The following is a 17,444-nucleotide window of genomic DNA, read 5'->3' on the forward strand; positions in this document are numbered from 1 at the left end:
TCTGTCAATGCTAGAGCACCAACCCTGGATGCACTCTGCTGACAGAAAAGCATTGTGTGAACATACACAAGCAATGTAATTATACTGGTTTTTGATCGCTGGCATATGTAGCCTTATAGAGCTAGCCTGCTTGCTTGCCTATATATCTTTTCTTATAGGTTTCTTATTTTCTTATGGGTTTGATTTTCGTTTTCTTATAATAGGTTTATATTAGCGTATGTTTTGGCTGTAATGCAAGGGATATACAGGCCACATCCTATATGTTGATCTAAGGCAAAGTCAGTGTACATATGTTTGGGACCTTTCACTTAAATAGGTGGTGATGAGCTAAACCATAAGGTCCATATAGAATTGCGACCTTTAACACAGATAGATATAGGATGAGTTGAAGCAGGGTGGCATGGGGGCTTACTAAGTTCATATCCTCTTTCAACTTAACAGGTATACAAGGAAAGAACCAGAATAACCTATTAGGACAGAAATAACACATGTGAGAATGAGCCAATGTCATTAATATGTATGTATATGTCATCAATACGTACAAATGTACCAGCCTATGGAGTAAGTGTACCCTAACATTTTGTGGGTGAGGCAACTAAGTATGGACACAGAAGGAGGGCTCAAGTTCTTGAGGTCTATAAGACCCACTATGCCAACTGAAGAAGGTTTCAGTTTTCTAAGCTTCAAAGCTTCTTCGGTCTTAGTTCTTTGTTTACTAGTCTATTAGACTGTTAGTTCTTAAATAACTAACTTAAACTTACAATTAAGTAAAACTCTAAGTTAGCTTCTTTAGCTCTTAGCTCTTCAGCGTCACCTAAACTCTGAACCTCCCATTCAAGAATTGAGGAACCTGGACCTGAACTCTTTTGGCATGCCAGAGGCCAGGCTGGTCCTTTGTCTCTTACCACCAGTTATCAAGGGTGTGAGCATATTAATCAAAAGCTTTATTGTACATATCACATGTACTTCTACAACAATATTATTGCCTTTGTAACTCTGATTATTTTACCATTTGATTACTATTCCATTTACCTTAATAGAAGTCTTTAAGGCTATATTTGTCATACATGTCCTTGTCATACATCCCGAGGGTTTTCCCAACTGCATGTAGCCTAATTCTGGGACAAGAACCTTATCTTCTGATCAGATTAATTGGTGAGCCTATAATCCATATTATCCAAAATAATAATATTAACCTCCTAAAATCAGGCAACACAACTTGCATTGCCAAATCTTTGGAGCGTAGACAAGGCTGGTTTTGGGCAATATATCTTCTGCAGGGTTCAACACAATGCCACTCTCTCCCTCATCTTGTTCTTATCTGCATATGATAGAAGAGTTAGTGAGGAGGCATGAACTGAATGTTTTGAGTATACTGAGTACACCTAAGCTTTCTATATTCATTTTATCCAACCCAAAAGATGGGATCAAGCATTTCTTTGTTTCTGGTAGAGATGGAGAATGAGAGAGAGCAAGCTGGTTGAAGCTGTCTGGATAAGACTAAAGAAATAATGGTAGGATGGGGGAAGCAACCAAAGAGTATGAAAAAGAGTATGAAAGAGATTATACCTGTCCCTTTGAGGATCTTTCAATCAGTTGTCATGAATTCGCAATTTGGGGGTCTTGTTAGAGTCTCTGGTCAGGAAACTAACTCATCTTTCGGATATCAACCTCACTACCATCAATCCAGTCCTTTATTATCTTGAGATTAGATTACTGCAACACATTCTGCACAGAGCTACACCTAAAAGCCATTCAGAACCTGAAGCTGAGCAGAAGGTGACACTGTACTTGTTAAGTGGAGCATCTTGCCATGAACAGTAACTATACAAGCACTGCAGGATCAGCACTAAATGCCTGTTGATTTCTGGCGTTTAAAGTTCTGTCTTGACCTGTAAAGACAAAACAGACTAGGACATGTCTGCTTGTGAGACTGGCCTCTCTTTACAAAATATTGCCTCACTTGCAATCAGCATAGATTCAAGAGCTCAGCCCTTTTGATGCGAAGAGTGAGCTGCTAGCAGGGCATTCTCCAGGAGGGCCTTTCAACACTGAAATTAATTTCCCACTTTGGTCTGAAATGGCATACATTTACTGACCTTTAGGGCACACTGCAAAATCCATCTGTTTGAGATGACATTCTGGGAAGGCTTAAGGTGTGTGAAACACCAGGCTTTCTGGAAGCAGTTTTGTAGATGTTTTGCTTTTTGACTGACAGTTCCTCTGCTACTATTTTTGTTTTTTCTTGCAGTTTGCATTTTAAAGAATTTGTAAGGGTCTAGAGCCTTGTGTCATTTGTTGAAACCAAAATAAACCAGATGTTTGTCAAGCATTCAGATTCTCTAATGACATTTAATTATGTACAAAATATTACTAGTAGCATTACATTCTGGAAATCTCAGGGAATCGGGTTATTTTAAATTTATTTGTTGGTGGTTTGTCTTTTGGATCCACACGAGTTTTCAGTCAGCTTATTTGACTGTATGATTTATTTAATCTTTTAGGAGATAATGTATGTAACAAAATGCACCCTTTATGTAACTGCTGTGATCCTGTGCATTTCAAACTCTTCTGTATGCTTTAGGTAGTTTAAAAGTAGGAAAAAATCTTCCCAGAAGAAGAGCAAATTAAGATTTTCAAAGACACATCATTAGGCTTTCCACTTAAAAATGAATACTCTAACTCTAACATAAGATTAGAAACACAAACCGTTTTTGATTAGTTCTCACCGCAGATGTTAAGAGCATGATGGTGTGATTGCCATTACAGTAGCAATGCCAATCATAATTCAGATGGTGCTCTAATAGAATGAATGTGCTTGGGAAGGGGTAAGGGTGTTCGAGAGATCCTTACTTTTCATTTTAAAAGAATTAAAACAAATGTAGCTACCTCAGCTCACAAAATTTCCTGGAACAGTTAATGACCAGTGGGAATTAATAGCCCAAGGCAAAAACTCTCCCTGCCAGCTAGCAATCCCCAAGGAACAATCTGAAACTCAGTTGTTACTCTCTAAAATTAACACAGGAAAATTAAACTCATTCTTCTGTAGATTTTCATAGAGTAATTTTTTAAAAGGTAGTCCAGATGTCTAATACATATAATTCACATATCTGATCTCGTAACAGAGGGATATTTTCCATCTAAAAAGGAAAAAAATCCCCTCCCCCTTCCTCTGTAAAGCCACTAGATTTTCTAGTGGTCATATCCCAGAGGTTAGCTTTCAAGACAGCATTGTGAGATTGATTCACAACAAAATTGGGAAATATCTGGTGGGAAAAGAGGTTCTGTAGTACACTTTATACATTAGACACTTATCTGAAGCATCTCTGCTGAGTGTAGTCATGTTTCAGGGTGAAGAAAGTGGTGGCCTTTGCTCTAACTAGGTTCCCTATTCCATTAAGGTATATCAAGATTAGGACCAGGTCCTTGAACCACCATACCTGGGACTGTATTGGGAGCCAGATAGAGGAGCAGAGTACTGATCTGATGTGTTCCCATCAATCTGCTCCACTGAATTGACAAACTATCACATGCTGCACCATTTCCAATTTACAAGTGTCCTTTAGATCCTGGCAGAACGTGTTGCAGCAGTCCAGCCCAAAGATGAAGAACTGCTTTCTGATGGAGACCCAAATACAATGCAAAGGGAGAAGTTGCATTGCCAATCTAAGATGAAAGGCAGCATTTCTAGCCATTGATACAATGTGGATGCCTAGAAGCAGTGAGGATTCCAACAGGACTCCAACACTGAGCACCTCTTTGAAGACTTGAGGCAGGGGGATAAAAAAGCACCTAAATTTTTTTTTTTGTTTAAATCAGATTTTTGTTTAAATTAACTACAGATTTTTTTAAATAAACCTATGTAAAACTGATTTTGAAATTATGACAACTTATGTTAAGACCTAAACTTATTTAAATGATTTATTACATTATAGTAAAATATTAAGCAGTGCATCTTTGCTAACAAGTTTTAAAGAAAGTCAAACTACTGAACTGATAGAGATCACTGGCTTCTTCTTCTTGTGTTCTCCTACTGCTTCCTGCTACATCTGGGCATATGTGATTGCCTGACCATTGAGCTCCAGCATGTCACCGGAAGAGCACTCATGCTCCAGCACATGGCACTGCATTAGATACTTCACATTTTGAGGGTCTCTGCTGCCATCACAGGTATTGGGGCCAGTGGTGTAGCCCCACTTGTTCACAGTATCACCAACCAACTCCAGTGCAGAGTTGATTGAGGCAACACCATATAGTCCAGGGTTGATGTGCACCAGGTGGTATGTGCTCAACAGGCAAGAGCCAGAGTTCACAAGCTACAGGGTCACTCTCTACTCGTTTGCCATAACTGATCCTTTGTGGGGGACAATATTAGTGATTTAATGGTGGCAAGAAAACTTTGCCAAGACTTCAGTTGACTCAGTCAGTGTTATATCATACACTGTATGTCTTGGATCTATGCAATACCTTGTGATCTCCACACTAGTAGTAACTTCCTGGTGTATATATCAGGAGGAGCAACACCTATGAGGATGTAGAGGCTGTTGATGTGAGTAGGCTTAAGGCATCCTGTAATATAGCAGCAGACAATGTCAAGTAGATGGTCTAGCTTCCTTGCGTGAGGGGATCTTGTCAACATTGCAAAGGCATATTCAGCAGAGAAGCAGCAAAGTGACAGTGCTGTTGGATCAGATTGGACATGTCTGCACCTCACTTTTATATAAACAACTTGCTGAGAATGTTGTTTGGTATGCTAACCTTGGGTTCAGTTTTCTTGATGTGAGCTCTAAAGAAGTGTATGTGGTCAAGAACAACATCAAGGTATTCAGGATTTATGGAATAAGTAAGTTTCATATCAAGTCCTCTGATGTTGAGTTCACGTTTGGCCTCTCAGTTTTTGAGATGGAATGCACTGTCTTGGCATCTTAGTCACTGGCTAAGCACCTAGAACTAGTTAGTTAAAGCACTAAGCCAGCTTTTGCTAGCAGAAGCCTCTTCTGCAGGAACAGACTATTTTCTTTATTTCAATTTATTCAACTAGTTCAGTTCAATGACTAATTCATACAAAATTAAATTGGCAGTTGAAAAAGCAGAAAAGTTTGTTTTCCTCTTCCAACCTATGAATTAAAAACTAGGTATGAGAGAATGAGATCTACTAGTTCTAAAATCTTGACAACATGGTGACCAGAAGTAATCCGTTCAACTTCCTAACTACAAAAAAATAAGTCCTTTGTTTAATAAATCAGTTTTAAATGCAAATCAGGTTTTGATGAACTCATACTTTTTTTCTTGTGCATCCAGTACATTTAAGGGAGTTTTATTTAGCTAATAAAAGTCAAATTTTAAAATGCCAGTTTTGTGCATTTTTAATTGAATCTGAATTTTCATCTAACTAGAGCTTGACACAAATCAAGTAAAAAAATAATCTAGTAAATAAATGATCATTTTCTAATGTAATAAACAATGTAAAAATTAAGAATCTGACTAAATGTAAAATTAAGCTATATAATTGCTTAAATGTGTATAGCTATAGCATATCCTCCTGGTTAGCAAAAAGAAGCACCAAATCTAGTGAAAACCAATATGTTTTAATGGTTACGGATCCAATCAGAAGTCAACCTCTCTAGGAAAATAACTAAAAAGTACAAATGCAAAACAGATTAAAAGTGATGCTTTAAATTAAGATTTCTCACTTGATTTAAATCATGACTGAAATTGATAATTTTAAATTGCTCTAATTTAAATCAATCCACTCTGCTTGAAGATAGGTGCCTTCAGTGATAGGAGAGGTCAAAATTTAAGCAATTTCTTTCCATTTAACACCTCCTTCATTTTACTTGTAATGAGCTTGAGCCACTACTTGTCATCCAGGTTCCCACTCATTTGCTGTGTCAGCAAATAAAAAGCATTAAGAGTTTGGTGAGGTGAAAGATCTGGATAGCCTCATCTGCATATTGATGGCACTGAACTCTATAGTTTTTATTCACCTTCAGCAGGCTCACATATATAATAGTAAAATGAGAAGACTGAGCCCCATGGCATTCTGCAGGTGCAGGCTCTCAGAAGGGTAGCTGTCCATCAGAACTCTGACACAGCTGAGCAAAATGAACTGACAGCTTAAAATGCCTTTTTCCATTCCTGACATGTTCTATAGCACTTCATGTAACAATGGCACATAGCCAATCTGCAACAGCTAGCAGCAAACATCTCCAATGGCTGGTGATGGGATACTAGATGGGGAGGAATCGGAGTTACTACAGAGAATTTTTTCCCAGGTGTCTGGCAGGTAATTCTTGACCACATGCTCAGGGTTCTAACTGAAGGGTCTATTTGGGGTCGGGAAGGAATTTTCCCTCAGGTCAGATTGGCAGAGACCCTGGGGTTTTTTTTGCCTTCCTCTGCAGCACGGTGCTTGGGTGACTTGCAGGTTTAAACTAGTGTAAATGGTGGATTCTCTGTAACATGAAGTCTTTAAACCCCGATTTGAAGACTTCAGTAACTCAACCAGAGACTAGGGGTCTATTACAGGAGAGGGTGGGTGAGGTTCTGTGACCTGAAATTGCAGATCAGACTAGCTGATCAAGATGGTCCCTTCTGACTTTAAAGTCTATGAGTCTATAAGAACATAAGAACGGCCATACTGGGTCATACCAAAGGTCCATCCAGCCCAGGATCCTGTCAGCCGACAGTGGCCAACACCAGGTGCCCCAGAGGGAGTGAACCTAACAGGTAATGATTAAGTGATCTCTCTCTGCCATCCATCTCCACCCTCTGACAAACAGAGGCTAGGGACACCATTCCTTACCCATCCTGGCTAATAGCCATTAATGGACTTAACCTTTATTAATTTATCTAGTTCTCTTTTAAACCCTTCACAACCTCCTCAGGCAAGGAGTTCCACATGTCGACTATGCGCTGTGTGACGAAGAACTTCCTTTTATTGGTTTTAAACATGCTGCCCATTAATTTCATTTGGTGACCCCTAGTTCTTATATTATGGGAACAAGTAAATAACTTCCTTATTCACTTTCTCCACGCCACTAATGACTTTATATACCTTTATCATATCCCCCCTTAGTCTCCTCTTTTCCAAACTGAAAAGTCCTAGCTTCTTTAATCTCTCCTCATATGGGACACGTTTCAAACCCCTAATCATTTTAGTTGCCCTTTTCTGAACTTTTTCTAATGCCAGTATATCTTTTTTGAGATGAGGAGACCACATCTGTACGCAGTATTCAAGATGTGGGTGTACCATGGATTTATATAAGGGCAATAAGATATTCTCCGTCTTATTCCTCTATTCCTTTTTTAATGATTCCTAACATCCTGTTTGCTTTTTTGACTGCCACTGCACACTGCGAGGACGTCTTCAGAGAACTATCCACGATGACTCCAAGATCTTTCCCGATTAGTTGTAGCTAAATTAGCCCCCCATCATATTGAATGTATAGTTGGGGTTATTTTTTCCAATGTGCATTACTTTACATTTATCCACATTAAATTTCATTTGCCATTTTGTTGCCCAATCACTTAATTTTGTGAGATCTTTTTAAGTTCTTCACAGTCTGCTTTGGTCTTAACTATCTTGAGCACTTTAGAATTATCTGCAAACTTTGCTACCTCACTGTTTACCCCTTTTTCCAGATCATTTATGAATAAGTTGAATAGGATTGGTCCTAGGACTGACCCGTGGGGAACACCACTAGTTACCCCTCTCCATTCTGAAAATGTACCATTTATTCCCACCCTTTGTTCCCTATCTTTTAACCAATTCTCAGTCCATGAAAGGATCTTCCCTGTTATCCCATGACAACTTAATTTATGTAAGAGCCTTTGGTGAGGGACCTTGTCAAAGGCTTTCTGGAAATCTAAGTATTGTACACTATGTTCACTGGATCCCCCTTGTCCACATGTTTGTTGACCCCTTCAAAGAACTCTAATAGATTAGTAAGACATGATTTCCCTTTACAGAAACCATGCTGACTTTTGCCCACAAGTTATGTTCTTCTACGTGTCTGATAATTTTATTCTTTACTATTGTTTCAACTAATTTGCCCGGTACTGACGTTAGACTTACTGGTCTGTAATTGCCGGGATCACCTCTAGAGCCCTTTTTAAATATTGGCGTTACATTAGCTATCTTCCAGTCATTGGGTACAGAAGCTGATTTAAAGGACAGGTTACAAACCATAGTTAATAGTTCCGCAATTTCACATTTGAGTTCTTTCAGAACTCTTGGGTGAATGCCATCTGGTCCCGGTGACTTGTTACTGTTAAGTTTATCAATTAATTCCAAAACCTCCTCTAGTGACACTTCAATCTGTGACAATTCCTCAGATTTATCACCTACAAAGGATGGCTCAGGTTTGGGAATCTCCCTAACATCCTCAGCTGTGAATACTGAAGCAAAGAATTCAAGACTGAAGCAAAGAATATGTCCGATGTTACTGAAGGTCCCCAATTTATACACCAGTATGAGTATGGATGGATGTTTAACCTCTATCCATTGTCGTAAAGAAAATTTTTCAGAGCTACAAATGAAGCCTTTGTACTGCTTCCAGGTCAGTAAAAGAATTGGAAAGGGTCTAGAATATTTAAAGAGGATGTTACTGGAGTTGACCTGCCATCACGGTCTCAATTACTTTATAAAGAGAGATTAACAGCTGGGAGGTAATGAATGAAATCTTTGGCAATAAGTGATGGTTTCTGGAGATCAGCCTGGTTATAGTGTATTTAAGGCTTACAATTGCATGCCCCCATCATCTGCCTATATAGATATTAAAACCATGCTCTATCACAATAGTATGCAAGTTTTGTCCAAAGGCAATTAGCCTTCTATGTGGTGTTGATTTCCCCATGCCTTGTCAACCTTTGCTTGCTGGATTACACTAAACTCCATTAGATGAAAGACAGCACAATATCCCCCATTCTGCTCAGACTATTACTATAAACCTAGAGAGACTCTTTCATGCAATCAAATCTTTTCTGTATAAAAAAAGGATGAAAGCTCATCACAATGGAAGATATAATTTTTTATTATTTTTAAAGAGAATTTTAGTGATAGTGAAAGCTAGCATACTGACAATTCCAAAGATGGAAATCTTCTATTACTAACAGAAGAGTCACAGAATGTGCAAAGACTGTGCAAAATACCATCACATTGCCCTACCAGTGTGCTTCAATAAAGATCTGGATAAATAACCTCCATGGATAAGAGTATTCCAAATTTCCATTTCCGTTCAATCTTTGGCTCATCTTCTGAGAATGGATACAACTATGATGTATTCACCTATCTACTAAGAGAAAAAAACTCCACCAACTTGTTTCATATAAACCACTCAATTAACGGTAATCAGACAGAAATTGATCTGTTGATTATACTAGATACATGGTGATGATTTTATATAGAAAATTTCTCATCTGCTGCATGTTGGGGAAGTTGAAAAATACAAAGCCTAAACAAATTAGACAATGTTTGGGCTCTAGATCTTGTAAAAAAAACTTAAAAATATAAATCTGAGTTTCTCCAAAACTGAGTCATGCAGTTCAGTTTGAACAGATAGACTCAATAACCCAGTTGTGGTCATTGATGATGCTACTGCACTTTTTTCAAGAGTAAACATGTTACCTTTGGTGTACAGATTCCCCAGTAAGCTTTGCTTGGAGAAGTTATTTTTCACTTTCTCACCTATTGCAAGTAGTGTCAACAACACAGAATGGCTGCCATGTTTTTCTTCATAGTGGCTAAATGATGTATTTTATTTACACACAAACACACACAAACAGATACACAGCTTGTAAAGCACGATTTTCTCATGGACAGAAAATGCTTTACATAAATTGAAAGTTATTCTGTGATTACTAAAGGGGTGGATATATATACACAAAACACAATGGGGTTTCTCTGAAGAAACTAAAGACAGCTTCTGTAATTAGTCCTCAGCATTCAGAGCAGAAATATTCCATTGGCTTTTTATGAGACAGAATCTCTGCATACTGCACTAAACTGTGTCTGTCACTGTGTTGTCTAAGTAACACTCCAGATGAAGGGTTATCCACTGAAGTTGCTTTCAGCTTGCTTTAAAGAAAGCTCGGAATCACCTCTGTGTTAATGACCTCAGAAGTAACTAATTTTGTGTTAAGAAATTTCCTGATGGAGCAGTAAGATTAGAACAATGCAAAAACCCATCTTAGCAAAAGGCAGTTTCTGAGTCTGCCTTCCCTCACATTTTGGGGGGGGAAGTGTTTGAGATGATCAAACTGCTGCCTTAACCCTGAAACCCTGCAAAAGCCACCCCAAAAATATGAGATAAAGGGTATATTTATGACATGCATGTTACTTTAATTTATTTCCATGAGCAGTCAGTGGTAGACATGTTCAAATATTTCAGTTATTTACTATGTCACACTCTAACGGCTGAAGATCTAAAGAGAAAATGTAAATCCTGTGTTTCTGAAGCAGTTCTGTTGTCTAGGCTGCAGGTTAATACTTAAATGTGTGTGTGTTTATTTACAGGGTCACAGATAACAAACAGAACATTAACTATAGATGAGTGGCTTGTGAAGAAACTTATTTTGATTTTCTTGAAAAGACAATACCAAATTATTTTCTGATGGAAGTTCCACCTCAGAAACATAAGAAGAAAATTTCTCTAAACAGTTTTATCCTTTTCCATGTGGCAAACAATTCATTTCAAACTCTCCCTGTATTTCTAAAAGTCAACATAACATTTGATTAGATTCCTTGTTTGTGAACCATTTAAAGAGATTTATTCATTGCTATTATGAAGGCATCAAAAGCCACATGAAAACTGTATATATAAACAGTGACTGATTTAAAAAAAAATCTCTAAAAGCAGTGGTTTTGTGGATATTTTCCCCTTAAAAGAAAGATTATTTGGATTCTGAGGCTCCCTTGAACCAAATTTTGGAAGTTCTAAGGTAACTCAAATTCTGTGCCCTATGTTCTCTGAACTGTGTCCTTGTAGCAGGTCTTACCTAGTCTAGCTTCAGGCTCTACCACTATCTCAATTTACCTTCTGTCTTGCAAACAAAAACTACATCTGATGTTTTCACAAAACACCTCTGCTTCTGATTTGGTTTATTAGCATAAAACAACATTCAAACTTCCAGCCCTCTTCCTCAGGATCAATTAGTTCTTTCAATCGACAGTGGGCTTCAGTATCCACACAGCCCGCCTTCTAGGCTCAAAAGACTTCCTAGTCCTTTAGCAGAGCTTCCCCTTCCTTATAGCCCTGCCTCCAGTTTGCAGTCCTTTGCAGCCCTTATAGCCTGGCTTCTCACCCAGCAGGCTCCTGCTTCTTGTAGGTGTTTCAGCTGAGGCTTATCCCTCAACAGGCCCCGATCCTTGCCAGTCTCTCTCTAGGCCTTCTGCCTACGAGCTCTGGGGAGTCATCACCTGTCCTCTTCCCATCAGGCTCTCTCTCCTTGAACTCTTTGACTGAACACAGGCTGCTTTCATATTCCCCAACAGCCCCAGCTTTTAGTAACATGACTCCCATCATGTGACCCCTTGATTCATTCCTTTCACCTGGGAAGGCAGGATACATGTAGCGCAGGTTGAACCTCAAATTCTTTAAAATAGGGTTACCATATTTAAAGTTTTAAAAAAAAGAGGACACTCCACAGGGACCTGGCCCCGCCCCTTCCCTGCCCCAGCCCCAACTCCGCCCTTTCCCCCAAAGTCCCCGCCCCAACTCCGCCCCCTCCCCTGAGCGCCCCGCATTCCCCCTCCTCCCTCCCAGCCACGCGAAACAGCTGCCCAAGCGCTACCGGCTTCACCGTTTGCCGGGCAGCCCCCAGATCTCCAGACCCTGCGCCCCCGGCCGGGCGCTTCCCCTCCCGGGCTCCAGCTACGTTGGGGAAGCCCCCGGCTGGGGGCGCAGCGGGTCTGGAGGCTGCCCGGCAAACCGTGAAGCCGGTAGCAGTCGGGCAGCTCAGCTCTTCAGCTACACAGAGCTGAGGTGTCAGGGGGGAGCAGCAGCAGCCGCCGCAGCAGGGAATCTGCCTGCAGCTCGCAGCCTGCCGGAGCCGCTCAGGTAAGCAGGGGACTGGGGCAGGGATGCCAGCATTTTCCCGGACATGTTCGGCTTTTTGGCAATTCCCCCCGGACGGGGATTTGAGGACCAAAAAGCCGGACATGTCCGGGAAAATCCGGGACGTATGGTAACCCTATTTAAAATTGCCAGCTCACGCTGTGACACTCTCCCTAAACCCAACACTGCTATTTCCATGAAGGAATGTCAACAATGGGGGAAAGACACAAAAAGGACCCTCGGGACTATTCTTACTGAACCCAGCTCTGAATTTTTCCCAGAAAGGTCACACTCACCCTGCTGCCCCTGCGGCGTTTGTGAGATGATAAACTGTGCTGGCTGCAAGTTGGTTGTTGGATGCACCAACACAAACTGTTGCAGGTTGAGATTCTGCTGTTGGAGCTGCTGCAGGTGCTGCAAATCCTTAATGAAATAAAGAGGTGTGCATTAATCATTCACATCAGTCACAACTCCTAAAACATCTGAAATATCTAGGACTTTTCTCCTAGCACTGGGAGATAAAAGGGGATCTAGCACCAGCATGCTTGCTACTGAATAACTTAGTTTTTTCTTTCATTTCTAAAACAGAGTAACCATTACAAGTGCTTCATTGGCATACCTGGAACTGCACACAACAGTTTGCTAAATGCCCCAGTAAATGACGTCCAACATTGTAAAAAATTAGCAGCATTTATATAAGGTTACGGGACTGTCAGCACTTCCATTGTCAAACTTCTGCTTTTCTGAGGTTGGCAGAATCTGCCAGCACTTACAGATGAAATAAGTGTTTAGTCTGGGAACTAGTCTAGTCTGGTGTGCAGGGCGTTGTTTAGTTTTTTAAACACAAATTTTAAGAAATCTGGAATGGCTATTTTTTGAGTTACAGGAAGGCAAAAAGAAAACAAAACTAGAATTTGTTAGTTTGCACTTTGATTGTTAAATATTGGACAGAGTTAATCCATAAAGTGGACTAATCTATTTGAGTAGTTTAAAACAAAATTGCTTAGGTTACTATAGCAGGTATGATAGACATACCTGTAGTTAAGGCTCAAGAAAAACACTTTCAACTATTATGATTCCTGTGTTTTCATTTACTCATTCGTTTTGCAGGGTGAAGATTTTGCTGGTTAGTCTCTGCCTGAACAGGAATTTTTGAGGAATATCTCTTGACCTGTTCGAGCTGGAGTGTGAAAACATACAATATAACTGCTTTAAAAAAAAAATCTAGCCTTATTTTCTCTTTTATTTCAACAGTGATACACTAAAAGCAACTGAAGTTAGAAAGTTGAAGCCTGGCATGCAGATAGCCAAGAGGCATACTGCTGCCCTTCTAAATGATTTCTGTTATTGATCTCATCATTACTAGACTGCCTTTTAAGGATTAGTGCTTTTGCTGAGTTTGAAAACAAATTGCTTTTGATTCCACAAAGTTAAGAACATTTGAAAATTGAGTATTGAGCATGCAGAATAAATTTTATCATTACACTGAGAAGTATGCACTTTAAAAATACATGCAATGTGTGGGTGTGCAAAACTCAGGAAGTGAGCATGTTCCAAAACTGCAACCTCCCACTTCTTGGCCAGCCTTCTTAGGGTACGTCTATACTACCTGCCAGATCAGCGGGTAGTGTTCCATGTATCGGGAATCGATTTATTGAATCTCGCCTGGACGCGATAAATCGATGCCCGTACTCCACCTTGGCAGGAGGAGTAAACGTAGTTGATGGGGGCGCCGTGGCAATCGACTCGCTGCTGTGAGGATGGCCAGTTAAGTCGAACGAAGATACTTCAACTTCAGCTACGCAAATAGCGTAGCTGAAGTTGCGTATCTTAGTTTGAACCCCCCCGCTAGTGTAGCCCAGGCCTTATTGTCCCTTTGCCCATACCAGCATATAAGATTAATTGAAAATTGTTAAATTAAAAATAAAACAAAATCAAACCAAATTACAACCACAATTTGGGGAACGAAGGAACAAGAGTTCTTATAGATATTTTGTCAACTGTGCACTTATAAGGCTATATACGTATGCACACATGGAAATGAGTTCCTAGTCTACATTACAAACACATCCTAGCCATCATTTGGCCAACTTGTTCTTGGTAAGTCAGCAAGTATGCAATTTACCAGTGAGGTAGATAAACACTAGTTGGCACTGACTAAATGATGCCTGTTATACAACTGTAGACTTTTACTGCAGTATTTAAATTGTGATCCCATTTTCACTACTTGCTTTCAGGAAATTCTGGAAGCACTGCAACCACCTCCTCTGGTTCTCTGCCAAGTTTGCTTGCTCCAATTTTGCCAGAGATTCAGTTTATTTCTATCCTCATTTAATAAGGCTATGATATCCAGGAATGCTGGTAAAAAAAAAAAATCTTTATTTCTTGGCCCCAGACACATGATATAGGTCAGGATAACATAAGGTTAAACCTTTGCCACATGACAGGGGTCAGTATCCAGGACTCCATTGGTTACTGTTACAGAAAGGAATAAGCAACTTCCGAACAGATCACCACCATGGAGAGAGCCTCAAGACCACTTGGGTGTGAGGAGCAGATGCAGGGGAAGGAGGAGGTGAAGAGTTACAGGGCAATGCAGGAAGCCAAAAATTCTTGGGAAAAGACACTCCAGGGGAAATAGAAATCAAGAGAGACCAAAGGATGGGAGGTCCTGGGAACTGAGAGAGAAATGGGACCCTCAATTAGAGGTGCTGGAGAGAATCTAGAGAAGGGGGTGTGGACAAAGGAGTGCAGGGAACACCAGAAAAGAGAACAGATAGCCCACCTCAGGGGAGTTGGGGAAGAACCAAGAACAGAGATCTCAGAAGTGGGGAGCATTACATTTAAAGAAAGGGTGGGAAGGAAGAGAACAAAACAGACAGCACTGAATCCAAGAGGCAGAGAGGTAAGAAAAAACATATGGATTTATTTCTTGCCTATGCTATGAAATCTAGCAAGGGTGAGACTCAGTTAAAATATGGAAGCTCCTGTTGACATGGTTAACTTAAAACACTGTTCAGTCTCAGTGAAGACTGGAGTAAGCTGTGTTTAAATTACAGATCTGATTCTCAACTCGCACCAGTTTTACCCCAGTGTAACTCTACAGATGTCAGTGGAGTTACTTTTCATACACAAGTGTAAACCAGACAGGACTCAAGCTCATCTTGTTCCCAAACTGCTTTACCCCCTTCAACTAGACTACTGTACTTTGGGAACGTGGATTAACAGAGTTTAGCTTTGCAACTGTAGATGGGACCCAATTATATTTTCTATGTTCATCTCATGAAAAAATATATTAGGATGTTTGGGAGCCTGTGACTGCTCTTCTTTGCACCTCCCCACAGAGTGTATAGTAGTCACCTACTTTTTTTTTGGCTGGCTATGATCTTGGATAAGATCTGTTAGTCATGCAATCTCTTTCTCTGCAAGTGCAGGATTGTTCCCTACAGCATATACTCTATTTTTCCAATATAGCTTTAAAAGTTCCAAACAACAGGGCTTCCAAAGCCTAATATACTTTATGTCAGAGAGTTTGAGATATTTGGCATAAATTTTCCCTTTGACAATTAAATCTCATTCCCAGTCTAGCCTCATCTATCATGCTAGTTCCAGGTCTCACTCTAAATAATTCCTCTCCATCCTTGGCATTTAAACTCTTTACAATATTTATAAATTTATCTCAGACATACAGGAATTTAAGGATGGGACAGAAAATGTATGTACTATTTTATAGTATGAACTCAGGTAATTTAAGACTGCATTATAATGCCAGGATGAAGAGTTAAGGTTGCCCTTTCAATAGTAATTTCCACATTTCATCATTTTTGAATGCTTAATTGTGCAAACTTAAAGTTGCATTAAAACAGTATTTTTGGATTTAACTGTTTGGAAATCAGGTTACATAGTAACATTTGAATTGGCACAAAATCTGGAAACTGCACCAAACAAATCATGTCAGTGGCCAATGTAGCAATGTCAGAAGTTGCAACGAAGTATGTGATTTGTAGTATTGTTCTATTCTTCTCTCTCTGCTCAAACACACACAGTAGTGATGATTTATTTATTATAATACTTGACAAGTTTCTTTTGTCATATGCCATTGGAGCCACTATGGTGCAGCTCTACATCATGGGAACTGCATAATGAACCAGCTATCATAAATCCAGGACAGGCAGTAACCTTGCAAACCACCAGAGGGTTAGGAGAGCATAGGTGAGAAATAGTCTTGCTTTGAGTCATCTTAGCTGAGAAGATAGAAACTTGATATAATCAGTGCCATTCTCCCAATCCTCCTCTTGGTAACTAACATCTTGGCTGAGCCTTCTTTGAACTGGGAACCTCACCCTAGCTATGTTGCTGGTAATGCTGGTTGGAAGAGCTTGCTGAAGAGATGTGCCTCTCGGATTCATTCAAATTCTGTCATTTACGTCTATTCCTAATGCAAATATGTTTTATTTTTCAGGTAATTATAGCACTATTATAATTCTCACTTTAATGACTAAGTAAACAACCACTGATCATGTTTTCCTATTCAGGTCTCATTTTTCTCTATGGCAAGCTTGTATTACATCAGCTCGAGAACAACAAAAATTAGATGGGAAAAACACTTAGTAGGTCATCTAGTCTATCCAACCAGCCAACACGATGGTTTGTAGAGTATACAATTTATGATATTTTGTCAAATTTGATGAGACTTCCATCACTTCCTTTAGGAGATTATTCCATGACTACATAGATCTTGCCAGGATGAAGCTATTCCATCTAAAGTTCTCTGAGCTCCATACCATTACTCTTACTTATAACCCATGTACTAACCTAAATATCTCTCTCCCTCTTTGACATTTATTTCATTCAAATGTTCACCACAGATCCCAACAGAAGACGAATAAAAGGCCCAGTATCTAGGTACTCAAAACTTGGTACAATTGTTAGTGGTACTTTTGCATCAGTTCAGCAGTAGCGCCAACAATCTTACCCATATCTCCGCAGTAGATTGCTTGTGTTGACTGCAGAGCACATTAAAGAAGGCATGCTTGTGCAATTAGTTAATTAAAATAAATACGGTAATCCCCCTGCTGCAGAAACCTGCCAGTTAATCAATTATTCAAGAATCATCAATTAAAACAAACAGTCGGCTATTTGGGTAATCAACTCTGTGTTTACAATAGCAATGCAAATAAGCAAACCTGTGTGCTGTTTACAGATCAGTGTCAAGATGGAATGGAGAGCCTGGCCTCATCCATCTGCAACTGTAGAGGATACAAGTTTTCCACAGAGTCTCTCAACTATGCCCAACACAGGGCTGCACTTTCATCTTACCAGGAAGCCAAGGGTCACACCTACATTTTTTAAAGAGGACAGAATGCAGTTAATTTATAATTACATGCC

At 39.7% G+C, this 17,444-nt stretch overlaps 1 protein-coding gene across 2 annotated transcripts in view; it reads right to left on the reverse strand.

Moving 5' to 3' along the window:
* Positions 1 to 17,444, reverse strand: part of POU2F1 (POU class 2 homeobox 1) — a 188,669-nt gene that overhangs the window by 46,413 nt on the left and 124,812 nt on the right. For both annotated transcript variants that reach the window (XM_054046408.1, XM_054046402.1), the window contains one exon: positions 12,353 to 12,479. In XM_054046408.1, coding sequence (XP_053902383.1) covers positions 12,353 to 12,479 — 127 coding nt within the window. The remainder of the gene's footprint in view (positions 1 to 12,352; positions 12,480 to 17,444) is intronic.

This window comes from Malaclemys terrapin, chromosome 1, assembly GCF_027887155.1.
Source record: "Malaclemys terrapin pileata isolate rMalTer1 chromosome 1, rMalTer1.hap1, whole genome shotgun sequence".
NCBI lineage: Eukaryota > Metazoa > Chordata > Testudines > Emydidae > Malaclemys > Malaclemys terrapin.